Consider the following 27294-nt stretch of genomic DNA (forward strand, 5'->3'; position numbering starts at 1 on the left):
GTTCTTGAAGCACCCTGCTTTTGTTTGCATTGTTGAGTTGTCCCATAGTGTATCTTTGACACACACTGGTCTCAGATGGAAAGTAATACTTGCCTACCATTCCTTCATTTTCAGAATTCCACCTTTCTGGAGGCTGGGCAAACTGTGAGTGGGCTGATGTCACCACTCTGACACAGATGAATTTAATAGCTGATGTCACAAGGCTTACAGTAAATAAATTAAAAAGCACTATAATGTACTTCAGGATCAATGGAATCAGTGTTTAATCAGTAAGAAGGAAGGTCCGGCAGGGCAAGGGTTGTGTGTGTAGGGCATGTTTACTTACTCGAGAAGCTACACCCATATACAGACCAACAGGCCAACTTAGCCTTTGTGGTGGCTCCTAGCATACCTCAAACCCCAGGCATATAAAAAGAAAAAAGGAGAAAGAAATGATAGGTGAGCAGTGAGAATCACTCATGCCACTGATAACAGAGGCATATGTGTCTGCTAGCTGTTTTTTTTTTTTCCTGATAAACCTTTGAGTATTTCAAAAGAGATTTTTGATAGAAAATAAGATATCTGAGGAGCAGACGAGGCTGTTTGATCTGGAGAATAGAAGGCTGAAGGGAGATTTCATGGTTTTGTACAACTATCTGAAAGGCGGTTGCAGTGAGAAGGATGGTGGTCTCTTTTTCTCAGTGACAAGTTGATAGGATGTGGGTAAATGGTCTCAAGCTGTGCCAGGGGAGGTTTAGATTGGTTATCAGGAAGTGTTTGATTATACAGAGGGTGATTAGGCATTGAAATGGCCTGCCTAGAGAACTGCTGGAGTCTCTGTCCTTGGAGGTATGAAAGAGGTGTGTAGATGTGGCACTAAGGCCCATGGTTTGTACTAAAGGGTGGTTGGTTGGATATGATATTCTTAGGGGACTTTCCAAACTAAATGGTTCTATTAAAAGACCAGTAAAGATTGGAAGGAAGCACCGTGTCTCCGAAGGGATGTTAAGAGTGCTTAGCAATGGCAAAAAAATTTGGCCACTGTTTCCTCATCAAATATCATAAAACAGACTACCAGCCAGCTGGTATCGTGGGTGAGAGAAAAAAAAAGCAGCTGTTTTCCTAGCTTCTGTGCAGCAACCCCATAGGATGTACCCCTTTTCTATCAAAAGCTGAATTGCTGACAAACTGGAGCATATTTCCAGACATGAGATGACTTTCATCCTCAAAAGTACTCCTGGCAAGTAATCACTTGGGTGTTACATGTTTGGGCAAGTTTTTCTACAGTGCCATTTGTTTTTGAGAGCAGCTTTCCCTCCCCACCCCTACACAGTGAAGTTTCATAAGAAGGTAACAAACGAACCTAAGTGCCACTCCTCATGCATCATCCAGCCTGGCTTCTGCCTACCTCTCATCCAGTTTAGAAACTTGCCAGAAAGGAGTCAGTTTTGGGAAAAACACTTAAAAGTTTCCTAATGCATTTGCTGGTTTGGTTTTGCTGGAACTTAAATAGTAAGAGGATGACATTTGCCATGAGTATATGATTAAAGATAGAACTCCAGGCCACAACCATCATGAGTAAAGAAATTCAAGTTCTGAATGAGGATTCTTTGGGAGCAAACCTGACTGGGGCATGGCTGTTTTAAGTGTGGCTGGGGAGGCAAGTTCTTACAGGGAATAATGACCTATGTGCTTCCTTCCAAATTCCCTGCAGATCATGTAACAAGTCTTTTTGATTTACCTACATCTAATCAGCACAGCTGTGTAATTAATTTAATTGCTCGTTTGTCCCAAGTTATGGTATGGCAATGAGTAACTACCAAGATGGTTCCATTTCTGCCTTTAAAAGCCCTAATTTGGTTAGTGATGTATTGCCTTTAAGGTTTCCTTTGTTGCAGTTGTTAACCATTCTACCTTCTTTCCAAAAATTTCAGATTACTTTAAAAAATAGCTTTCATTTTGCTGCCATTTTGTTGAAAGTTCACTGAAATACTGTCCATAAAACATGAGCACAACAAAAAACTCCCTAATATTCAGCTTTGGTTTTCCTTCCCTAGTTCAGAAGGGAAGACATTTCATTTGCCTACCAATCTTATTCCTCAAAATCCTTGTCTTCTGGCAGCTAATGTTATCATCAGTATTAAATGCTCCTTGCTGATGTTTTCTGTAGAACATAAGGGTGAAAATAACACATCCAAAAAATTGAGTCACTCTGTAAGACACCAAAACCTCTCGGTCTCCCCATATTCTGCCTTCCACCTGCATCAGAATACTGCAGGTTTTTTATTTAAAGGTAGTTTCACATGTGGCCTTTCTAAGAGAGTACAACATTTTCTTTCCTATCGGAAAAAAATCAGAAGTCAAAGCTACTAAAAGAAGGTCACGATCAAGCCAGATTCACATGAACTGCAGGGACTTCATCCAGACATCTTTAATCTTGAATCTGTGTGTGTGCACAGGATGTGCTACTAAAACTGATTTTATTGCTGATTGCAAACTTGGATTACTCTCTTTTTTCTCGCATGCTTACAAAACACCAGTCATTTAATACATAAACCATGTATAATTTATTACAAGAAAAATAATAGCATAATTTCAGTAAAAACTAAACTTATTCCAAATCATTTACTAAATATGAACAGTTTCAAAAATAATATCTCTTCTAGCAAAAGCTTTTATACAAAAGATAATAATTTACTTTGTAACATTTTTGAGTTCTTGTACACCATGGAAATAAGCATCAACTTTGATTTTCTGATATTGCAAGAAAATAACATTATTTTCCTAGTAGATGTTATTTACACATAAAAGTAGATAAGCAGGTCCAGTAGGAAATACAGAATTCCTGCTTCATCTAATCAAGGATTTAGAAATAATGTCTAGGTGATTGGTACAATTACTACTTCCTCCTGTACGTATGTCAATTACAAACCTATTCAAGTGGAAAAAAGATGCTTGCAGTTTAGAAATAACTTCAAGTATCCCTAGAGCCACTTCTCAGGTTTTCATAGCTTCTAAATCCTCACTAAAATAAAAGTCATTAACAAGTAAGAAGTTTCATGAACACCTTTCAGAAAGGAGGTGCATGGCTTTGGCATCAGGATTAAACTTGGCACAACACAAGCACATGTGCAAGCATGCTGCAAGCAGTAGCAACCATTTTGTTCCTACAGAAGAATTGTGAGCTTTCTGTTCACAGAACAATGGAACCCAAAGTGTCAACATTTACTCCACTGCTTGCACATTACACAGCCTGCTTTATGAAGAGATTCTGCTTGGCATATATATCTCAGCTGATCAGAAGTCATTTTTAATAATCCAGCTCTCTTGCTAAATCTCTGGCAAGCATCACCCTGAACAGCCCAAGATGTGGGAAAAAATCCTTTCTTGCTAAAATTCTCCAATAGGAGATGTTGCATAAAAAATAGACAAACTTGTTCACTTCTTGACATATTATAACCACCAGGTTTCTGTCCCTCATGTCAATTATTGAACATTTTAATTCATTATTACCAACATCTGGCACACAGAGGAGTGTGCCTTTACAGGCAGTTTTCCAGAGGATAGCAGTGACGAAGAGCGGTCTGGTAGATACAGGTAAGTCTGTAGTTCATGACAGTGGAACAAGAAACTGTCACTTGAGAGCTTCATTGGCTGAATAAAACATTGTCTTCCCCATATAACACAGCTGGGTCTTCCATGCTTTCCAGTAAAGTGTGAGAGGTTTCATACTCGCAGTGTGGCAATGATGATTCTTTTGTAACACTGGACATCAACTGGCTCCAGGTGATATCTATGTTTTTGAAAGCATGTAATAGAAAAATTCCAATTATTATACTGGAGAATCCACTGAGGGTCCCAAGGATGTCATCCAGGTCCATACTACTCCATTCCTTGAACAGGATGATGGAACACGTCACCACTGTCGTGGTGAAACACACGTAATAAATAGGTGTCACTAGAGATGTGTTAAATGTGTCCAGTGCTTTGTTGAGATAATTGATCTGGGTGCTGACTGAGAGCAATAGGATTCCCACCAAAACATAAACCAGGGGATGTTGATAAACTGGCTTCCACTCCAGCATTTCTTTAATGGCAATGCCCAGGCCTTTGACAGATGACACAGAGAAGGCACCAATAAGTGAACAAATTAAAACGTAGATCAGTATATTAGTTTGACCTCTCCGTGGAGCCGCAATGAAAATCAACACGAGGACAACAGATATTAGGAGAACAGCAAACGCAACAAACACTGTATGAAAGAGGAAAGATGAAATATCAGACTATGTTCAAACACATGCTAAAAGTCAATCAACTTCAAGTCAATTTCTCAAAGAACTGGAGCACAAACTCAGTGCATTGAAATAAACACAAAATACATGCTTTGTATTTAAAATGCCAACTATATGTTTAATTTTTTATTGTAGGAGCTTTTAAATTATGAGCTGACTCATGAACTAACTTGAATTTAGCTCATTTTGTCCTATGCTACACTCATCCATATGAAATTCTTCCGCTTCTCAAACACACATTCTCTTTGAAGTGTACTCCAGGGCTACCTCAAGGATATTTGTTTGAATTAGTATGAACGACTGCTTACTTAGAGCAAGGTAGTAATTGGGACTTAGAATTGAACAGCATTTCAAATGAAGTACGTTAAGAACTGGTTGAAAGTAACCTTATTTAAAGCTGTGATTTATTTTAAGTGGAGGTAACTTGGCGTATAGAGCCTCAGAACTCCTCAACGTGCTGGAGGGCAGGAAGACTCAGTGCATCATTTCTTACTCGAATAATCTGCAAGAAGCCATGTAAGATGAGCTGCTTTTAAGCCTGCATCTTTGGGAAATACGGTACGTGTGCAGAACCCGTTTGTGCTCACGCATTTATTAAAGGATTCTGGGCTTCTAGCACAATCAGCCTAAGAAAGTTCTGCAGCCAGGACGTTCTGATTAGATATCCCAATCCACTCACTCACCAACAGATCCAGAGAAGGGAGAACACATCAAAATCATGACATCATGTGTCTGCCATGACATATGTCAGATTAAGTGTACAGACCTGGATCTTGCAGTTTTATTTCCATCTCATCCAGTGAGGTGATCTCCTCCTCCTCTGGGGCATGAATAACCATGACTGTAGAACCCAAAGCACTCAGAACACAGCCCAACTTGCCATGAATATTCAGCTTCTCCTTCAGAAAGTAGGATGACAATATAGCACTGTTTGACAAAACAGAAATAAAAGGTTCAGGTCCACCAGACATGGGAGACTTTGTAATATGAGCAACTTGAAGACTCTTGAATTTGGATATAGGGGAAACATGCTTGAAACAACCAAATTACAAGGAGTTTTGCACAACAAAGGTCAATCTGAAGTTTTAGGGGAGTTTAGCAACTCTGATCAGATCCCTCTAGGTTGAAGGGTCTGAATTTCTTAAGGAACTTGTCATTAGTGATTGCCTGGGTCAGAGGTATGGGCTGCTTATACAGAGCCCTCGGACACTCACAGCTGATCATGTGAGCTGTTGTTTTCTCATAAAAATGGTTTAAAGCACTCCATTTGCCATGAGAACAAACACAAGCAAGTTTAGGTAACAGCTCCTCACCATCTCTCTCTGAGCTCTCTAGAGGATTAAGATTTAACCTAAGGATAACATGACCCAAAAAAAGGCAACCAAAGAGTGTCTATGATCAAGAATTACACACAACCTTAGGCATAGCCACATGCGTACTGATGTATTCATGAACAGTTTCTCAACCTGTTGATCAAATTTCAGTTATTTTTTGCATTGACATTAAGTTCTCACAAGCTTTCTGTGAAAAACTGCCACCTGCATGAAAGGAGAGGCAGCAGCCAGCCAGGTGATTAGTGTGAATCTGCCAAAAATGCATAGTAAGTGAGTCTTGATATAAAATTATGCTTCTATTACAAAAAACGTTTTTGAAAACATTTTAAGGGGAGAATGCCGTATTTTCTTCTAAAGTTTTGTCCATACTGAGAAACAGAATAAGGTGGGTTTTTTTAGGAAAGTGTCATTTCTCTAGGAGGAAATAAGTTGCAGCCTTCTAACACTGTGCATCAGCTGTATACCAGGTATATGCTGGTAAGAAACACACAAGGAATATGTGGAAGGCTGCTGCAAAGACTGGATCAGTCTTTGAGACAAGGCTTCATTCCCTCTACCCAGGAAATTAATTTCCAAATAATCAAGGGATCCTCCTTGCTGAGGAACAACAAGCCTTTCTTATCTGTATTTGCCCTTCAGTTTTCTTGTTAAAATTATCTGCTGTTAACCAAAGACATTATTTTTCCCTCAGGCAGTGAATGATCAGTTTGCTTCCAGTTTGCACTGACCTTATGAGAACACTCAGTGCACCCAAAGGGGTAACTAAGGTTGCTGGTGCGAAGGCATAAGCAGCAGAGTTTGCAGCTTCTCCCAATCCCACTGCAGAAGGAAGAACATTTGGATGAACACAATGGAAGTAAGGACTGGAGAAAGTTATATGCATATCCCCTAAGTACTGTGTGCAGTATGACTACGATGACAAAGCTGAAGGCAGGCATTTACAGAACAGCTCCTTCCTGTAAGGAACAGTGACAATGTGTAGAAGCTGGACAGATTCAACCATATTGTTTCTGACTAGATGATAAAGAAGAGGCTGTTGTTCTGCAAAGAACCCCAAGGAGCAAACAAAATAGATAACAGAATCGTTTCAGTCATAAAGGTGATTGCAAAGATATTTCTTTTAACTGAAGTGGGTGAAAAAATAGAGAATGAATTTGTTAAAAATGAACTGTTCTATGCAGCGTTTATATATAGTTGAGAGATAAAGGGTGACTTACTTGAAAGCAGTCCAGCCCACCAAAGCCATTCTTTCAAGTAGGAATACCCACCATGCCCTGGAAATGGGGAAAAAAATCTCACCTTAGAAGAGAGAAATCACCTTATTTTAACAAAAAAGCACAGCTTCACATTTGGATCAAATCATATAGAGTATAGAAACATCCTGTTATCTGGATGTGACATTAATATTTTGTCTGAATTTGACTCACATCTTTATTAATTACTCTGCTGCTTTATGACTTGTGAGAAATGGTTTTGACTCACTCACACCGAGGAAAAGTGACAAGAAAAAGTGAAGTGTCAACTACGATTCTTGATGAGCTTAACAAATGTTTTGAAGTGCCTTCCCAGGTCAGATCCAGTATATTCTTATGCAGAGATCTGCCTTTTGACTCTGCTTATGATTTAAATCAAAAGAAATTAGAAAGAAAAATATCACTGCATGCATTAATTTTTGCACAAAATATAAGTAAATTGTGCGTTCAGTTACATCATTTTTTCAAGTGCTGAAATCTCTGGAATAACAGATCTTGCAATAAATGCAACAAACAAAAGAATAACTGCTACCTCTGTGCATGTAAATGCCATAAAGGGAATTATCAGGTCAGTCTGAAGAGGTTTTTTTAAACCTCTTGACACGTTTCTAGTTCTGCATCTGCTGCCATCAATGGAAGTTAGTTGTACTATCTGTAGAAGCTCTTATGATAAATACTTCTATAGCTCACTCCACTTTTGGCTTTTAAGAATACAGGAGATCTAATGACCATTTCACAACTTCCCATCTCAAAGGAAACAGAAAAAAAATTAAGGAAAAATAATAAAGACTTCTTGAAGATTAGAACAAAGGCAGAACTTCATTTGGTATCTGGCTGCTGTCACGGAGGAGTTGTATGGCAGTGCTAACATAACTGGTACTGGAACCATCAAGCCATGCCCAGCAGGAACGCTGCTTACCAGCACGGGGAACTCCTTTGGCGGCCAGCTTCAGGAGGCCCTTCTTCTTCAGGATGAAGCTGGATCCAATGAAGATGTTGGAACTGACTGCCAGAGCCAGGCCAATGTAGGGCTGGTACTGGCTTCCTGCAGGTTTAGAAGGCCTCAGGCTCGTTTCATTAAAAGTCCCGTCCATAGGGGAGAGGGGAGAAGGAGGGATTTGGCCCCACTGAAGGCCTGGCCCCGGGCCTGGTAGATATGATGGCATGAGCCCAAAAACAGCACCTGAGGGAGGAAGCAGGGAGAGCTGTTCACTCACCAGGCACAGCTCTGAAAGTGCCTGACCCTGTGCTGTTTGCTCCTTTCCATGTCCCCTCTGGCCCTACGGATAGATCCTGGTGTCAGCACAAAATCCACACAACACATACAGTTCTGTCCCAGCTAACCTGAAACCTCACAATAAAGTGTTCTATTCCGTGCACAGATCCCGTCTCCAGAACACAAACCCAGAGCCAAATCCATGAAAAAAGAAAAGAACAAAAGGAGGAATTATTTTGCATGGGGGAGCACCAGTAGTACATCATACAGCAGTTTAGGCAGAAGTTCCAGTTTTTTGTTATTAAAGCACACACGTAGTGGGGATCATACAATTAGGCTGAAACAGCTTTTGAGGACAGTCTTTTTTTTGGAAAGAAAGGTTTTATTGCTAAGATATACATCAGCAGTTTATAGTTTAACATAAGTACAAAAGCTTAGTCTCTTGTAATTTACAGAAAGCATTGAATAAAACAAATCATTTTGTTTTCTGTGCTTCCCCTGTAATTAAATGACACACGAAGGAATCATCCTACTAATGGCACCAATATACTTTTTCTTTTTTTCAACTGAAAAAACATTTGGATATTTAGTAGAAAAGGACGTGCCTCTGTGTCTCCTCCTACCTAAACTATAGAAGTATTAATGTTGTGTCAGAATTACTTCATTACACTATTAACAATAATTAACCTTGGATAATTCACCTAATACTGCTTAGGAAGGAAAATGCAAAACATCAGAAGAATTAAAAATGGCATGAAGTTTGACAGCTTCTCGGTATCTTCATTTGCAGCTGAGAATGCTGACACTAAGAGGTACCACCATGTACAAGTAAGGAGTGAAGAACACCTGCTCTAGAGTGTCCTGTGCCACACAGTGAAGCAAACACACTGCTGTAAGATTCCCCTTGATTTTCAGGCTCTGCAATCATATTTCCTTGCTTGCCAAGAGAGTTTCTATCTAACAGAAGTTGGTTTGAATTGCTAAGTCAGACTTTTTTATAAAAACGGTTGCACAGGATGGGTATGCCCATATACTGCAGGTGAAAATTAAAATCCTGCAGTTACAATACATGAATTCATAGTATGAGGATACTACTTTTGTGAAATCATGCAATTTCTAGAAATTGCAACTGAATAATCCAAAAGAAATAGGATAGAAGAAAAGAAACAGGAACAAGAAATACAGATTTGCATCTGTACCGGAAAATATCTTTAAATCCCAAAGTATTAGTGTAAAGTATTACCATGGTTTCCCAGCTTGAAGAGCTCCTAGGTCATGTCCTCCTGCCTGCCTCATGCTCCTTTCTCCTGCTCCCTTACCCCGAGACCTACTGCCTGCCAGCTAACTCGGGTGGTCTTTGGCTGCAGCACACCCTGCTGAGCACTCCTGTACGGATTTGTTCCCATTTGCTGTGGGATTGTGAAGGCTCAAGAACAAAGCTATTCAATCTGCTTTGTCACAGAGTGAACTGAATATGTTTTATGAGAGGCGTTAGCTGCTCTGCAGCAAATACTTGTAGATGAACAAGAGGGAAAACAAAGATAATCTGAGACATGACGCAGAAGAAAGGTAGCAGAATGTGATTTTAAAACATGTAACTTTAATCAAACTGGGTGAGCTGATCTACTTAGACAGTAGAAATAAAAGTTTCCATTACAGTTTGAGTTTCTTTTGTATCAGTAAAAAACAAACAAACAAACAACTCAGTGTCAGGTTAGGGTTGATGTATTTTGACAGCCAGGATTTCCCACACAGCTGTTTATATACGTGTTGTCATTGCATACAGCGCAAATGCAACATGACCTGAATATGTCACCTGCTCCTGCAAATGGCCGGGTCACCTCTGCAGAATGTGTGCCATAGGCACACTGAAGATTTCCTAAATGTCTGCAACGTGGCCAGAGCTACTCCTCTGCTGAGTGGCCAGAAAACCCAGAAAAGTTTTGGATTTCTCAACTGCCATCTGGCAAAAAAAATGTATATCCAAGAAAACCTGGATATATGGCTAGCTGCTCTTGTACATCTATGGATTATCCAAAAAAAATCCTTCAGGAAAGGAGAATTCACAAATATTACAGTATTTTTTTCCATCTGCAAAGTAACACAGCTTTAGTTTTGTTTCTTAGAGGTACCTGGATCAAAGAAAAAGTTGCAAAGTAAATAACATTAAAAAGAGAGAGAGAGAGAGAGAGAGAGAAAAGGAATGAAACATCAAGTGGATTGCTTAACTTCTTACAATGATGCTAAACAGGACTGGCGAAGGCTGTAACACCACTTGGCTACTGCAGGCCTTGTGTTGAGAGGCAGCAGCAGCCTTTAATTAAAAGAAAGCACAAAAACTCTTCGTAAATACGGTCTGTTAACAACCCAAGGTTGTAAATGTTTTTTTTTTTTTTTTGTGCCAGTGTGCTGTGTTTTTACAGGGAAGAAAACAACACTTCTCATTTTTTTTGTGAATGGTGCACTCGTCTACCTGTTGAAAATGGCAGCTTACTCCTTTCTATATGATACTACTACTTGTTCTTCAGTTTTCTCTTCCCCATCAGACCATATGACACAATAATGAAAATTTCATCATGACACCTGCAGAACATCACTGAGTGACTGCCACTCCTTTCTGAAACCCAATCATTGCCCACATTTACAAAGAGAGCCTGGATCTTTGGTATGTCCCCTCTAACAGCTGAGAAGTGCCACTTTGAGCAGCTCTGGCCACTGTTTATTATTTATTATCATTTGTTCCACTTGCAAAAGAACGATGGTATTCTGCAGCTCAAAGAATGGAGGGAGAGGTGGAAAAAGGAGCCTGGTGTGTCTCTGTGGCCCATTGCAAACAATTTAAGGGTTGTTTGGAAAAGCTGCAAGAGTCGATGGGCTCCCAAGGAAGGTGGTTCACACAGCACCTGGTTTCTGTAGCTAAGCTGGTTTCCCCTCCCCACTCCCAAATGTCAACGTGAAACAGTCACCAGGGCTGTTCCTTCAGAAACGCTGGGAGCTCTGACTCAAGACTGATAGCAACAGGAAACCATCCAGAGCTGGAGGTGGCCACCAATTCACCTCTGACTGTTTTCCTGGTAAGGTGTTTCCTCAGCCACCCGAGTGCCATCTGACGACAGGTGGCACACAGGCAGGGTTCACTGCTCATACCCAGTGTAACTTTCTGCAGTGTTGCAGTCCCACAGAAGCCAGTGACTGCCGTGTCCCACAGGCTGGCAGTTACAGCCTCACCCCCCATCCCCCCAGCATGCCGCTCCCACCTCATCCCAACAGCCATTTGCTTCTACCAGATGCATAACCGTCCACTTTCGCTGCATTCCCAGGCCGGGTCACGCTGGCAGGAGCCGTGCCCACCTCTCCCACTCGGGGAGATGCCAGCCCATCCCTACTAACCCCCGACCGTGCGGTTTACAGCTTCCCGGCACGCCCGCGTTCGAAACACACAAAAGAAACTGAAAAGCGAGTTTACAGCTACAAAACCGCGCCCGAAAGACAAACACGAGAATTATTACCACCATTTCAGCAGACGGGCGCTCCTCGCCCCCCGCTCACACCGCCCACCCACGGCAGGAGCCCTCCCAGCACCACAGCCCCCGGCCAGCACCTGCGTGACCTCACGGCGGAGTAAAGCAGCCGTCATCGCGGCAGCCCCGTGGTGGGGCGACAGATGCTCATTGCTCACAGCAGCAGAGTTTCCTGCTTCCGAGCCGCTTCCTATTCAGAACTCCGCGCAACGCGGCGGTCTCGCAGCCGCGCGAAGCCGCGCAACCCCCGCGCAGGACCGAGCGGCGGAGCCCCGCGCAGCACTGACCGATCGCGCCCCGTGGCTGCCCCGCGCCTGCGGGAGCCCCGCGCCGGCTCCGCAGCTGGCGGGAGGAGGTGGCGGCGGTGGAGGCTCCGCCCGGTCCCTTACCTGGCCCTTGTTTGTCCCTTGTCCGTCCCGCCCCGAAGGAGGCGGCCCGTGGGACGCCTCGCGTGCCGCGTCCGTCGTTTGCGAGCCCAGGTCCTGGCGTGACCGGACCGGTGTCTGCCCGTCCTTGGACAGCTGCTGCATCCGGCCGGCTCTCTCATTTCTGCTACAGCAGGGTGCCCTCGCAACCCAAAAAGCCGACCTTAACCTGCGCCGCATCAAAAGAAGTTTGGCCAGCAGGTCGAGGGAGGTGATCCTGCCCCTCTGCTCTGTGTTGGTGAGGCCTCACCCGGAGCCCTCAGTACAGGAGTGATAGAGACCTACCTGCTGGAGCACTTCCAGGGGTTCATTCACGGTGTGTTGTAGTAAGACTGGAGGAAATGGTTTCAAAACGGAAGAGAGGAGATTGAAAATAAGGAAGAAATTTTTTACAATAAGGATGGTGAGCCTGTGGAACTGGTTGCCCAGAATGTTGGTGGAAGCCTGTCTCTGGAGACACTGAGGACAGGCCAGATGGGACTCTGAGCACCTGACTGAGCTGTAGATGTCCATTGCAGGGCAGTTGGGCTAGGTAATCTCTAAGGGTCCCTCCCAGCTCAAATGATTTAACGATGCTCTAATTTTACTTTGTTCCTATTCACTTCTGGGAGAAGAGGTGAGCATTTTGAGCATGCAACTACAAAAAGCATGCAACATGTTGCCCATGCTGTTCTTTGCCACTTGTTCCATAGGCAGGTAGCAGATTCTGGTGCTGTTTGCCCAGAGGTGGGTGAACAGAAGCAATTAGCCTATGGCTCTCTCATGTGTCATGTTCCCAGTTTTCTGCACAGCAACTGAAGCTCGCTAAGCGTTGCTCCTGCAAGCAGCTCAACTGATGATTCTGCAGAGTGCTCACTGTGGTTCTGGTGTTCACTGTGGTCCCCAGAAGAATACTGAGGAACAATGTGGTTAATACTTCTGTAGGTATATTTCTCCATCAGCCAGCTCCTTCAGTAGATGATGGATGTTGAAGTATTTTTAATTAAGGAAGAGAATATTTAATCTGAGATACACTTATTTCTCTATTGAAATATAGATTGTGCCATAGAAGGGCTTGGACTGGAAAAAGTCCACCCAGTTCCAACCCCCTGAGTGGGTAGGGCTGCCACCTATTAGCTCAGGCTGCCCAGGGCCCCATCCAATCTGGTCTTGAGAACTTCCAGATATGAGACACCCTCAGCTTCTCCAGGCAGCTGTGCCAGTGCCTCATTGACCTCCTAGTGAAGAATTTCTTCCTGAAGTCTAAATAAGTCTCCCGTTTTAGTTTAAAATCATTACCTCTTTTCTCTCAGTATTAGCCCATGTACAGAGTTGGTCTCCATCCTCCATGAAGTACTGGAAGGCTGTGGTGAGGTCTTCTGGAGCCTTCTCTTCTCCAGACTGAACAAGCCCAGCTTCTTCTATCTTTCCACACAGAAGAGGTGCTCCAGACCTCTGAACATCATCCAAGCCTCCTCTGGATGAACAGATCTGAATATTCTTTGTGCTGGTGCTTCAGGCCTGGGCACAGTACTCCAGGTGGGGCCTCACGAGGAGAAAATAGAGGGGGGCAATCCCCTCCATCTCCCTACTAGCCACTCTTCTCCTGATGGAGCCCAGAATATTTGATATCTGGGCTGCAGTGCACACACACACACACACACACACATTTCTTTATATAGCTCCTATTTCATGTTTTAAAATCTGCAATAAACTGTCAAAACACAATAAAAACTCTTTTCTGAAAAAAAAGAAAAGTTAAAAAAATATTAAAATCCAAGACAGCAGACTGGCAATTTATAACATAATTACAAAAGTTAGTGGGTTCACAGAATCACAGAATCACAGAATTGTAGGGGTTGGATGGGACCTCCAGAGATCATTGAGTCTAACCCCTGCCAAAGCAGGTTCCCTACACCAGGTAGCACAGGTAGGCATCCAGGCAGGTCTTGAACATCTCCAGAGAAGGAGACTCCACCACCTCCCTGGGCAGCCTGTTCCAGTGCTCCGTCACCTCACTGTAAAGAAGTTCTTGCGCATGTTTGTGCGGAACTTCCTATGCTGCAGTTTCCAGCCGTTTCCCCTTGTCCTGTCTCCACTCACCAATGAAAAGAGTCCGGCCTCGCCATTCTGCCCCCCACCCCTTAGATATTTATAGACCTGGATCAGGTCCCCTCTCAGTCTCCTTTTCTCAAGGCTGAACAGACCCAGTTCACTCAGCCTTTCCTCATAGGGGAGATGCTCCAGGCCCTTCACCATCTTCGTGGCCCTCCGCTGGACTCTTTCCAAGAGGTCCCTGTCTTTTTTGTACTGGGGAGCCCAGAACTGGACGCAGTACTCCAGATGAGGTCTTACCAGGGCAGAGTAGAGGGGGAGGATCACCTCCCTCAACCTGCTGGCCACGCTCTTTTTAATGCACCCCAGTAAGCCATTGGCCTTTTTGGCCACAAGGGCACACTGCTGGCTCATGGCCAACCTGTCGTCCACCAGGACACCCAGGTCCCTTTCCGCAGAGCTCCCCTCCAGCAGCTCATCCCCCAACCTGTACTGGTGCATGCAATTATTCCTCCCCAGATGCAAGACTCTACATTTGCTTTTGTTAAACCTCATCCGGTTTTTTACTGCCCAGCTCTCCAGCCTATCCAGGTCTTGCTGAAATTTCATGCATATATTTTTCATTGATGATTTATAGTACTCTGCATACTCAGCAAGTTTCAAAGAACTTTGAGACAATGCCTGGAAGAAAGTGCGTAAGATTCATTTATCAACAGTGATATATTTTTCTTTATTTTGGATGATGTGTAAAGGTCAACTGGGTAAGAAATTAAGGTCTTGATATACAATCTTATCATATGAGATAAAGAGGAGAATAATGTGAGTTTACCCTTTGGAATGGCACATGTGACTGATTTAGATCAATGCCTGCAGCATCAGCTAATGCAAATAAATCAGTGCATCTCCTCTTATGCCATTGGAACTCTGCCAGCTACAGCTAAGAAAAGATCAGTCCTATTGTGTACAAAATAACAGATTTGTGTGTATCAACAGTCAGAGCAATTCTGTGGCAGTTTTCATTTTTTCCAAAAGAAAATAAAGGAAAATGCTACAAGAAGCTGTTATTGTTTTTTGTACTGTTTTTCCTTGGAAAATGAAGAAGAAAGTTGTGATAAAATTCTGTAACGTATGCAAAGAATGTTTTTGCTGAAACTGACTGCCAAGCAAACTCTGATCTTAACTGTTATTTTTTGATAAAAACAGAACAACCTAAAGACAACTTTAAAATTTTAGATTTATAAGTAAAATTGTCATCAGAAACCTCCTTTTTCTGCCCCACTGATAAAACCTGTGGAGTTCAGACCTGTAGGAACAACGTGTAAAGGAAGTAATCTCAACTGGTACAAGAAACTGTGCTTCTGGATTGTGGTTCAGTAGGATCAAAATGCTGTGCTTGCTGTGAAATTACTAGTCCTGTACAAGGTGCCATAAAAATGCACAGAGAGTGTCTTCTTATCTGCTATACTACAACAAATGGCAATCAAGAATATGTATATCAAGTTTATTTTCACCACAGTGCATTTTCTACTGCTTTTATCAGAGGCAGTACCATATGTTAATGATTTTCTTTGAAATAAAAAGATTTGATCTCAATGGAATAATTTCTGTCTGTATTTTAGCAAAATTACTCTGAATAATCAGCCCAGCTTTCCCACGTTACTTTAGCCTGAAATAAAATTCTACTAAACTAAACAGAAATCCAGCCAGACTATTCAGAGTTAGGGGCACTTTTGTATGGTCACCATCATCTATTTTCTATACAAGCGAAGAGCTTTGACATAGGATCCCATCGTGGTGCTATTTCTGTGCTCGTTAGTCCTCACGCTCACAGGAGGTTGAGCTGGAAGTCTGCGCGGTGTTTTCAGATCCCAGCCTCATCTCCATCCATGAATGTAACACATTAACGCGCATCTTAAACCGCGTGTAGTCCTTTCCTCTCCACCCAGAACCCTTCTAACGCTAAAGTAAAAACGCAGTGCCACCTACTGTTGGTGACACTGCTTGCACTGCTGGCTTTCCAGTCGCTGGGCTTCTCAGGTGCTGACTGTACTTCTTGATTCTGAATTCCTCATTGCACATTTACACAAAGTTGTACTAAACTAGCCAGAAGCCTTGGAGCCTTCTCAGCTATGGCCTTTCTGACATTACATCCACTGCATGCTGAAATAGCATCAGCACTAAAGACACATAATTATTTGCAGAAAATGAGCCTGCCCCAACTGCAGTCCCACCCAATCATTTGTTTGCAGAGCTACAACGTGTGCAGCTGGGACACTGCACTGTTCTGTTAAAATGCATTTATTTATGAATACCTATGTTCGATGTATCAAGTGTGTTCATTATGAGTGCTGGAAACCAGAGACAGCTTTAATAGGATTGAGAAGAATTACAGACACACTGACAAAGCAGGATACAGAAATAGATTAAAGTTGGCCTGCTACAATGATAATCCAATAGTGCAAGCATCCTCCCAACAGTTAAGGTTACTTCACTGAAATACCAAATGGTGTGAAAAGTATCCCTGGGAAGAGGTATTGACTCTAAACTAGTCTAATTGTCACCACAGTCAATGGAAACTTGTTAACTGGCTTTTAAAGGGGGATGGAATTGTCTCAGTTTTGGATAGGGAACTGGCTGGACCCAGTGGGGCTCCACTTCTTACATTTGAGAGCTGAAAAGCTCTCCTGTAAAGCAGGTAAGAGCAACTTATGGAAGTTTGGGTTCCTTTACAGGATTGGTTATTTTAAAAGAAAACTCACTGTTCTCCACCAGATTAAAAAGGTGAATTTACTTTGAAGTTTGTGTTTGGATACAGCATAGACATTGTTGAATACCTAAAACTTCTGGGCAAGACATCTGCCAAGTACAGATCTGCTCTCCATTAAGGGCACAATTATAGTTTGGTGCTCAAGAGATTCACAGTCAAGGTGTAAGTTCTGGTCACTCAGTGCCACCACGTTCTGGCCACTCATGAAATAGCTGCTCAGCATTCAACACTGGGATCATTCAGACTGCAGACCAGGCAAAAGACTGTGAAAATGACAGATAAAACCAATCCTGGTTCAATACTAGGCCTTCAGAAATTCTTTTAATGCCTGTGAGTTTGGGATAGGAACTGAATTTCAGCCCTTCAAAAACAACTATGAAACAATGGCTAGAACTATTTCCATCTTACTCCATTTGCTATGTTGATATTTTATTGTAGATTTGTACAGCTGGGTTCCAGTGGACATAATATTACATATTTACTTGTTGTTGAACATTATTTCATTTAAAACTTTTTTTTTTCTTATATCTTTAATTTCAAATGCGTACTGGATTTATAAAAGAAAATGAACTATCTTCAGCGTTGGAAAGTCATAGCAGCAGATGGTGTCTGAATTGTTCTCCTGGTCAGGAGGCTGATCCGTGGTGCTGAGCATCATTTTGGGTTTGTGATTAAAGCTACGAGTCTTCCTTCCACTCATGAAAGACAACCCAGTCATGTGCACTGCAAAGTTTATGGTGGCTTATAGGAATGCTAGCAGTATTGCTTTCTCCTGCTCTTGGTTACAGAAAGATATATGTCTTGAGCCCCTGCAAGTCTGTGATTCAATGATTTTCTACTAAATATATATACACAATTAGTGGTATTATTGTTTTGGTTTATTCGTTTGTTTTTATGTTTTAAAGAACTAGGAATGTAAAAATTATGTTAGATAAGTGAAGAACCTCCAATAGTTTGAAGTTGTTTCTTATTATTCATCAGTACGATAAGATCATAAACAGGAAATTTGGATTTATTCTCTTTCTTCTATTCCAGTGAAGGACTGTTGTTACAGTAAAAAATGCATCTGCATTATTTAAAAAATGGGCCAGCAAAGGACAACAAGTGTACAGTCATTAACAGGTGTTTGTTTGTTTGATTGTTTGTTTGTTTGAAGACAGAGTATGCTCCAATATTTGCCATTTCCTCAGCGTGTCAAAAGGGCTAGTAAGCATCTGCTCAGGAGGAGGATAATAGTGACTGCCACTGTCACTGTCATCTCTCTCTAAATCTCAAAATCCATCACCAGGTCGAGGAAATCCTCCTCTAACAACCATGTCCTTCCCTGGGAATAATTCAGGGAACCACACATGGAGTTGGCTCCTTGAGAAATCAATTAATAAGGGATTTAAGTCTGATATTCTGATATGTTGATGGTATTTAGCTTTTCACGGTGGTTACACTTCTGTAGTAAGGAAACGTGGCTCATTTAGAGGAGTGGAATTGCTACAAGAAGCAGCAGATTACATTGCCAAGGTAAGTGTGCACACTGATGAAAGCTTTTACTACAGAACTGCTAGGGACACTTTTTGCATGTTAGTGCAGATTTATGTTTTGATAGACTTCATGTTTTAAAGCTGCTGATGATTTTTTTTTGTGGCTTGGAATGCAGTGGACCAATGACAAGGTGAGAAATGGGTAAAATAAGAAAGCAGGAGAGGTGGAAGTTAATCTTCCATTCTCTGCAGTCCTGTAGGATAATGCTGCCTTCATTTTCTTGCAGCCCTGAAGATTTTGACACATAGGAATTACATATTTAATTTTTAGTTCATAAGATTTGACAAGGCAGTGGTTTGTTGTAGTAGTCGCGTTTAGAAATTCAAGGGAGTGAAGGCGAACTGTTGGTGATACAGGAAGAAAAAAAAAAAAAAGCAACAAGAAACCTAAAATACTTGCAAAGGAAGCACTTATCTGTGTTACTTTCAAACTTTACGCCTGAATACTACAATGCGGCATTGACTTACCATCAGTGTAACAAGATGTGACAATGTACCAGTTGAAGAAACAATGTGCAACCACAGAAAAGGAAACGCGGTGGTGATACAACGTAGCAAAGGCAGCCTGAAATATTTTGCATGAAAAAGCTCTATAAGGCAGTCAGAAATGCCTTAAGGGAGATCTTGGGCCCAGTGGGCTTAACAGAGAATGTTCTGCTGCTCTTAATGCCAGGTTTTGTGATACAAATGCTGTAACAAAGTGACTACAGTCCCCAGACCAGGAGAAACTGTTGTGTCTGTTCAGTTGGCATAGGGCACACGCTGCATTATTATTTCTGAGCTTTAGGCTCAACAGTTTCAAGGTTCCAAGCAGTGTGTGCTGGAGCTAATGGAATTTGAAGATATTCTTGTGCCATTTGTCCTTGACTGTGTGAGAAGGGAGACAACTTAGGGCAGCAACCACCTGAGCTGAGATTTGGATTTAATTCTTTGGGACTACAGGATACTAAATGCTTCCAGTTTCTATGTGTAGATAGTTTTGAAGCATACTTAATGCCCAATAAATTCTTTCTGTGCCTCAGAAATATGAAATCTCTGGTCCTGCCCCCAAAAGCTGCTCTTCAGTCCCAGCAAATTCTGCTTTCTCAGAACACAAAGCACCCTACAGTTCTTCTTTTTTTGGTTAGACGCTAATGGAGTCAGAGGAATTGGTTTATTTGCAAAAAAAAATGCATTGAAATTCCTATTCACCTGAAGAAGAGGGGAAATGGCAGGACATAGACTTTGCCCAAACTCCAGGCTATGTATTCTGGATAGGTGTGGTTTTTCAAATGTCCTGTTTCATCACACTTCTCATTGTCTAATTTCTATCTTATGGGCAAATTAATACGCCTCCATATCACAAAGTCTAGGATATCTATTTTGCTGTCATCCTTCTGCAAAGATAAACATGAAAACCAGGTTCCTAGAAAAGCTGTTACTGCGAGTGTTAATGTGGACTGATTTAGAGTACACTGACAGGCATGATTTGCCTTGAGATGAGCATTTTTGCAGTTGTTTCATGCCAAGTGATTGGAAGTGGTTGGACACAGCTTTATTTTACACCATTTTCTGTGAGTTCTGTGGAGGATATAGGTCAAACCAGGGTGGGGCTTTGTGTGCCAGCATTAGCAGATCTTTCAGAGCACCTGTAAGCAGATACAAAGCTGCTTAATTTAACCTGGTATACTTTCAGTCTCCACACACTCAAGTACTGTCTACCCTTGGTGCAAGTCAGTGAAAACTCTGTTACAGCTTTTAGGGTGCTAGAGAATCTGACCTAATGTTTGCTATGTGTTTTCCTGTGACACTTCAGACCTGATGCTTGCTGTTGAGTGTTTAAAGATTGATCAGCAATGCTAGACAATATTTAGGACTATTCTTGAAAGAACAGATGTTAGCCTTCAATTTTCATCTTTCTGTTTTGTAGAGTTATGTATGATTCTGTATCATTTCTTACATGCGTTATTCATGTCTGTCAGCTGCTTGAAACATGGGTTTCCTCCCCTATTTCTTGTACAGGAATATTTTTTAGTTTCATTGGCTAATCAAGTCAGGTAAGTCTGGCAGTACTGTTGCAGCTGTAGCACCCTTATTCTCTTTTGCTGTGTACTTCACTACAGAACGGAATTACTTTAAGACTGGCTTATTCCATGGCACTTTACTTCATTTACCAGTGGAACAGCACTTATTTCTCAGTTTGTGGCTTACAGGCATCTCTACAGTCTGATGTCATATACAGAAGGATATTGATATTGCAATGGATAGCATCTATTTTGAAATCCCAACTAAAAGTCCCTTTCAAGAGCAGATCACTTGTAGGCAGCAGTGATGCTCCAACAATTAGCAGTGCTATTGATATGAAGATGTAAGTGACAAAATCATAAGAATAATGGTAGAAAGAGGCAAAGAGGCAGCAGAAGTTAGTTACTTCAGTGATTAGTTTATGCAGTACAGGATACAATATATTAATTATGCACCCTACAGCTTTTTTTTTTTTATTATTTATAATATATTGAAATGAACAAGCCAGACATAAATAGCTTCCAGCATTTCTCCTTAAGATGTGCTTATCCTATGTGCTACGCAAGTAATGAGAACTCTACAGCAGCCTTCAAATACAGAGTTACAGCAGCTATTCTTGCTGCCATCAGATCGTAACTTTCAGATGTCAAACATACTGAGGATTCAGGATGTCACCTGTTCATGAATCTATTTATCCATCTCCATGTAAAAACTTTTGAGTCTTTGGTTCAAAACCACATGTAATAGCAAAAAAGGCTTCAAAAACATTTCCTATTTTTTCAGTTGCCTGATCATTCAGCACACTGCAGCACCCACAGCACCATTTTTATCTGGAGGGAATGTCATGTGAGAGAGGAAACTGGAAAAACTGCTAGGAATTTGGGGGGAAGCAAGGAAATAAGAGATTCATCTTTAGAGGGAAAAAAAATAAAGGTGTGTTCTGCTAGTTGTGATACTTTCTGAAATTAATCTTCCTCTCTTACCCAAGCTAAGACAATTTTCACCATGAAGGTAGGAGTTATTGAGACCCATCACTCCCATGCAATCATTCCCAGTGTGGTGGTGCAAGACACCAGTGAGGATCCTGGACTGACAGAGAAAGGGGAAAACAGGTGTGCCAGGTTTGCTTCATTCCATTCCATTCTTGTGTGTTTGGTTTATTTTTCTATTATTTAATAATTTGGGAATAATTAAGCATAGATAACTTGCCTTCATCTCATTTTCGTCTTCCTCTATTAATAAATTGATTTTATAATGATGTGATGTATATATATATTCATAGTAAGTATTTGCATAGATTACTTAGTCCGTGATTAAAATTGTGACAAAAAGCTTGTGACAATGTAGAGGAATTATTTTTTATTTCAGCAGTATAACACATAACTGTTGTTTTGCTGTTCCCTAGGAAATGGTATCTACCCGGTGCGTTTGCACAATACAATGTTAACAACAATAGCAATAAAGACGAGTAAGTACCTTTGCAATCTCAAATAGTGATAGTGCTGCTTTACTGATTGCTTAAGCAGCCATGAAAAGGAATAATCTATACCTAATAGTTTCCTTACAAGCAGTTATGTTGTGCAAGTAATCCCAAAAGAGATTGCGTGTGCATTTGAATTTTACAGACATCAAATATTAAGATCACCCCCAATACCAAAGCTATTGCTATTTTATCTATTAATTATGAATATAAGTAGTTCTGTATTAATGCAGTAAGAAAAACAAATTTTCAAGACCAAGCAGCTAAGCATATTTCTTTGTCCTTAACAAACTCAGATGATTCTAATAATTAAATGAGGAAACAGTAACTGCTGTATTTTCTTTTTCTTAAGAGAGAAGAAAAAGAAAAAAGAAAAGAAGAGGTAAGACAGAAAATCTACTTTAAGGGCTTTTGAGTGTTTCTTTGTGCTTGTTAACTTCTTGATTGGAGCACTGATTTTTGCTACCAGTGGTGTCTGCTACTATTTCTAAAGCGTTTAATTTTCCAAACATGCTTTAGCTCAATCCGTAATAACTGCAAACGTAAATCTGTTTTGTAGCAAGTCAGAAAATAAAAAGGATGGAGAAAGACAAAAGAACAAGGAAAAAAAGGAAAAACACAAAAATAAAGATAAGAAGAAAGAAAAGGATGAAGAGTAAGTATTTTTCATTTAGGTCTTGCTATGTTAGTTTGATAAAATCACTTTTTAAGTACAACTAGAAAAATGCATTGATGAGTGTGGTATAAACAAGATGCTTACTCTCGAGTGAACTGGTACATGGAATGATGTTGTTCTCCTAGAACAGAATTGTTCTGATTTATTTTTCTATGTAGAGAGTAGAATGAGAGCATAAATGCTGCATGGAAAAAATAAGATAAAAAAAAATAATACAAAAGGTCTCGTGTGGATTGTGATTACCTAATATATTTTGGATAATGCTCTGCAGCAAAGGAAGGTCTAAGGGAAGGTCTTCTGCATGTCAGTGTCACCCATAAACAAGTAAATTTTTATGTGACTTAAAAGTTCTTGCTTTTTCTTCTTTTTATTATGCTTGGAAAAATCATCATTTCTTGACCAATGAAGAGAAAAGTGTTTTGTTTGTTTTCATGTTCTTTGGTTTCTGTGTACAAATCGTGCTGATAATTCATCTTGCTCAGAACTAGATGTTTCACAGTGAGGAAGGTATAGTTTGTCTCATATAACACGCATATTCACAGGATTGTTTTATTGCATTCATTCAAGGAAGCTTAGCTTCAATAAAGACCTTTTATTTATCGTTAATATTTTCTGGAATTCTTTGTTCCTCAGAATTTATTGCATATATTTTCAGTCTCTTCTCATTGCCCTTTTTCTCTACCTATCACTCAGGAAGAAGAAAGATATTTTCATCATTGATCCAGCAGGAAATATGTATTACAACTGGTTGTTCTGCATCACAATGCCTGTCATGTACAACTGGACAATGATTATTGCTAGGTGAGGTAGTCCTTTAATAAAACTTCTGACAAACTGTACTACATATGCCTGGTAGGAAATTCACTTCATTCATTCATTTCATGCAAGTATTTTGTTTTCTTTTAATGGTAACTTACTTTTTCCTTTCCTATTCAGAGCCTGTTTTGATGAGCTTCAGAATGACTACTTACCTGTATGGTTTATTGTTGATTATGTTTCTGATGTCATCTATATTGCTGACATGTTTGTACGGACAAGAACAGGTATGTATACTTGATAATTCATTCTTTCTATTAGTATGTTCATTTTAAAGTCTTATACTACACCCAGAGCTAGATACTTCTAATATGGCACAGAAGGTCTGAGGCTCTAACTCCTTCCTTCCATTAAACTTCCTATGGCCCGTTTTGTTGTTGTTGTTTTTTTTTCTCCCCCCTAAATGTTCATCAGTGAAAGGAAAACGGTCAGAACTAGAAGTGTATTCTTTTCAAAGCTGTACACTTTAGCTTAAGCCGAACCATATGGTCCTAAGTTGAATGCTTGAACACACGAGAAATTGCTTTAAAAAAAAAAAAAAAAAAAAAAGTTATGCATGATCTGGAAGTTGCACACAACGTGTCTTTCAACTTACATTTGGTTTGACACTAAATACAAAAAGTTGAAAATGAAAGAATCTAATACTTACATGCAACTTGATTTTAGGTTACCTGGAACAAGGTCTTCTAGTGAAAGAAGAACAAAAGCTTAAAGAGAAATATAAGAGCTCCCTGCAATTCAAATTAGATTTTCTGTCAATCATACCAACTGACCTCTTATACTTTAAGTTAGGGCTGAATTACCCAGAATTGAGAATAAACCGACTGCTCAGAGTAGCTCGGATGTTTGAATTTTTCCAGCGAACAGAAACAAGGACAAACTACCCAAATATCTTCAGGATCTCTAACCTTGTCATGTACATTGTGATTATTATTCACTGGAATGCCTGTGTGTATTACTCGATCTCAAAAGCCATTGGATTTGGGGCTGACACGTGGGTCTACCCCAACACCTCTCATCCTGAATTTGCCCGTTTGACCAGAAAGTACGTCTATAGCCTCTACTGGTCCACTCTGACCCTGACTACTATTGGTGAAACACCCCCTCCTGTACAAGATTCTGAGTATTTCTTTGTGGTTGTTGACTTCTTGGTGGGAGTATTGATTTTTGCTACCATCGTTGGTAACGTCGGCTCTATGATCTCCAACATGAATGCTGCCAGGGCAGAATTTCAAGCAAAGATCGATGCTATCAAGCAGTATATGCACTTTCGGAATGTAAGTAAAGACATGGAAAAAAGAGTTATAAAGTGGTTTGACTATCTCTGGACAAACAAAAAAGCTGTGGATGAAAGGGAAGTCTTGAAGTATCTGCCAGACAAACTAAGAGCAGAGATTGCAATCAATGTTCACCTGGAAACATTAAAAAAAGTTAGGATTTTTGCAGACTGTGAAGCCGGTTTGTTGGTTGAACTTGTTTTGAAACTCCAGCCCCAAGTATACAGTCCTGGAGACTATATTTGCAGAAAAGGAGATATTGGACGAGAAATGTACATTATCAAAGAAGGCAAACTTGCAGTAGTCGCTGATGATGGAGTGACACAATTCGTAGTCCTAAGTGATGGCAGCTATTTTGGAGAAATCAGCATTCTTAATATCAAAGGTAGCAAAGCTGGCAATCGAAGAACAGCCAATATTAGAAGTATCGGATACTCAGACTTATTCTGTCTGTCTAAAGATGATCTCATGGAGGCTTTAACAGAGTATCCTGATGCAAAGGCAATGCTGGAAGAAAAAGGTAAACAAATCCTCATGAAAGATGGATTGCTGGACATTGAAGCTGCAAATTTAGGAAGTGATCCTAAAGACCTGGAAGAGAAGGTTGCTTATATGGAAGGAACAGTGGACAGATTACAAACAAAGTTTGCCAGGTTGCTAGCTGAGTATGATGCTGCACAACAGAAACTGAAAAAAAGACTTACACAAATCGAGAAAATACTGAAGCCAGTGATAGAGCAAGAATTCTTAGACTTTGAAGAAGCAGATCCATCCACAGATAAACCTGGAGTGACAAAAACAGAATAAAAACCTAGCGATTGGCAATAGGACTGAAGGTCCAGTCTTTCTGACTGAATACATTCTTCTCTAGGCTTGTATGACCCAACAATTACTTACAAAAAATTATCCATTGAGGTAATATCACCAATTCCCTAAAAGCAACACATATTTGACATCTTTAGGAAGGAAAGAAGAATCAAGAATGAGGATGGGACATAAAATCTCACTCTTTATGTTACACCTTTGTACGCCTAATGCATTCTACTTGTGTAGGAATACTGAAGGTTTTCCTGACTGCTTTAAAATCATTTCTTCATGTCTTCTTATGGAAAGATAAAAAAAGTTTGGTAACTGTATTAATTATCTCAAGTAAATATAGGCATGAATCATGATAATAATTTGTGTATAAACAAACACATTTTAATATCTGCTGATTAAAGTACGATTAATTAAATATGGGATATTATTACATATTTCTGTTCCTAAAAAATCAGGTATATCTACAATGCAGATGTGAGCATTGAAGGTTGTAGGATCTGGAAAATATTATGACTTCATTGGGTCCACCTCAGCTGATTCCTTGAAGTAAGAATGGGCAGTTTTAAAATGGTGGGGTTTTTTTTAGGAATATTACAGGAAAAGGCTGGAGTATGGAGGGGAGAAAATCCCCTCCCCTGGCCTCTTTTACATATCTGTATGAGAAGTATAGATAGAATACTAGCTGTTCTTTCCACAGTGATAGCAGATACTGAAGAATGCTCTGCTCTGTGCAAACACATGGGTGCTGAGCATTGACTACTCCTCCTCAAATATAACTGCTTAAAAATCTTTATATTGCTAAAGTAACAGCTATGGATACCAGCAAAGTGCAAAAGGAAGAGACGATGGAAGGAGGCCTGACTGTCCCTGCAGCATCTTCTGTAGCTACTTCTGGGGAAAATACTTTTCTTTTTTTCCCTTAAATTGTCTGGGTATTTCTTTCTTCTGTTCTTACTACTAATATAGTTAAATTCACAGGTTTAAGTCTGGTAAGTTTTCAACCCATTTAAAAATCATCGTCTCCATGGCTTTTCCTTAATTTGTCTTTTTCTCATTGGAAAAATTGTTTTTATTAGTTGTGGTCTCAGACTTGCCCAGGTATTTTCAGTATATTTTTTTCCATAGTCACTTGATGTTGGACTAATTTAGTGACTGTGAGTGAAGAAAGGGAGTGCACGGAGAGAATACATAATTCTGTAGTTAGAGTATTTTTAATGTCTTGGGCAATTGGACTTCCAGTCTTAAACAGTACATGTGTAAAAACTTATCACTTGATAATGTATCTATATTTCTATTTTGTTCTGTTCTTTAGTAAGATGGAAATGCTACATATTGGATCTTTTGTTTGAGCAAAGTGTATTCATTTATTTTTATTTTTTAATGCTGACGAGATTCTAGAATGGGAGAAACCTATAAACAACTGATTTCACAGTGAGAATTAAATGTCATGAAGTAATAAACACGTAGATTTTATATGGAATATTTATATGAGATGGCTGTTCATTCACCCTTGATCCTGTGCTTCGAACAACGCATTGGGAAAATGTGTTGGTGAGGCAAAAGGATATGCATTTAATTCAAACCTATCAATGCAAACAAGAAGTGGCATTTTCTGCATTATGAATGTTGGACTTTGCAACCAGAATTCTTGTTATAACTCACAGTCCACATGGCAGCAGCATCATACAGGGCCTGTGTCATTGCTTACTAGGCACTTAAGAAGCACTTTTCATCTTTGTTGAAGAGTTTAAGGTCTTGTATTAGAGAAATGTTATGGAATTACTAATATTATACAGAGTCTTAATAAAGACAGAGGGCTACCGTGCACGTTGTCTCTCTTGGATCTTTCAGTGACGAGTTGTAGCC

General features: G+C 40.4%; 2 protein-coding genes across 3 annotated transcripts; one reads left to right on the forward strand and one right to left on the reverse strand.

Annotated features, from left to right (window-relative positions):
- Window positions 1-63: 63 nt before the first annotated feature.
- Window positions 64-11957, reverse strand: NIPAL1 (NIPA like domain containing 1). 2 transcript variants are annotated; one of them, XM_048942332.1, is made up of 6 exons: window positions 11883-11957; window positions 7778-8041; window positions 6823-6879; window positions 6334-6424; window positions 5038-5198; window positions 64-4231 (listed from the first exon to the last, which is right to left on the reverse strand). In XM_048942332.1, the coding sequence occupies exons 2-6, from the start codon at window positions 8022-8024 to the stop codon at window positions 3627-3629; spliced, it is 1161 nt and encodes a 386-aa protein (XP_048798289.1). In that variant the 5' UTR covers window positions 8025-8041; window positions 11883-11957; the 3' UTR covers window positions 64-3626. The 2 variants fall into 2 exon arrangements, with proteins under 2 accessions (XP_048798289.1, XP_048798288.1); XM_048942331.1 differs by having other exon boundaries at window positions 11676-11917.
- Window positions 11958-21365: 9408 nt separating this feature from the next.
- On the forward strand, window positions 21366-26875 carry CNGA1 (cyclic nucleotide gated channel subunit alpha 1). The gene is made up of 7 exons (XM_048941979.1): window positions 21366-21472; window positions 21766-21828; window positions 22193-22222; window positions 22400-22495; window positions 23210-23317; window positions 23453-23559; window positions 23999-26875. Exons 1-7 carry the CDS (start codon window positions 21366-21368, stop codon window positions 25414-25416), a joined length of 1929 nt encoding a protein of 642 aa, XP_048797936.1. The 3' UTR covers window positions 25417-26875.
- The last annotated feature ends 419 nt before the right edge of the window (window positions 26876-27294 follow it).

This window comes from Lagopus muta, chromosome 4, assembly GCF_023343835.1.
Source record: "Lagopus muta isolate bLagMut1 chromosome 4, bLagMut1 primary, whole genome shotgun sequence".
Classification (NCBI taxonomy): Eukaryota; Metazoa; Chordata; class Aves; order Galliformes; family Phasianidae; genus Lagopus; species Lagopus muta.

Coding starts and splice junctions, on each gene's coding strand:
- CNGA1 (XM_048941979.1), top strand. CDS start 21,366: ATGAAGGTAGGAGTTATTGAGACCCATCACTCCCATGCAATCATTCCC. Junction 22,496..23,209: donor AAGAAAGAAAAGGATGAAGA/GTAAGTATTTTT, acceptor CCTATCACTCAG/GAAGAAGAAAGATATTTTCA. Junction 23,560..23,998: donor GTTTGTACGGACAAGAACAG/GTATGTATACTT, acceptor ACTTGATTTTAG/GTTACCTGGAACAAGGTCTT.
- NIPAL1 (XM_048942332.1), bottom strand. CDS start 8,024: ATGCCATCATATCTACCAGGCCCGGGGCCAGGCCTTCAGTGGGGCCAA. Junction 6,425..6,822: donor GTGGGCTGGACTGCTTTCAA/GTAAGTCACCCT, acceptor TTCCTTCTGCAG/TGGGATTGGGAGAAGCTGCA. Junction 4,232..5,037: donor AATAAAACTGCAAGATCCAG/GTCTGTACACTT, acceptor TCTTTCATACAG/TGTTTGTTGCGTTTGCTGTT.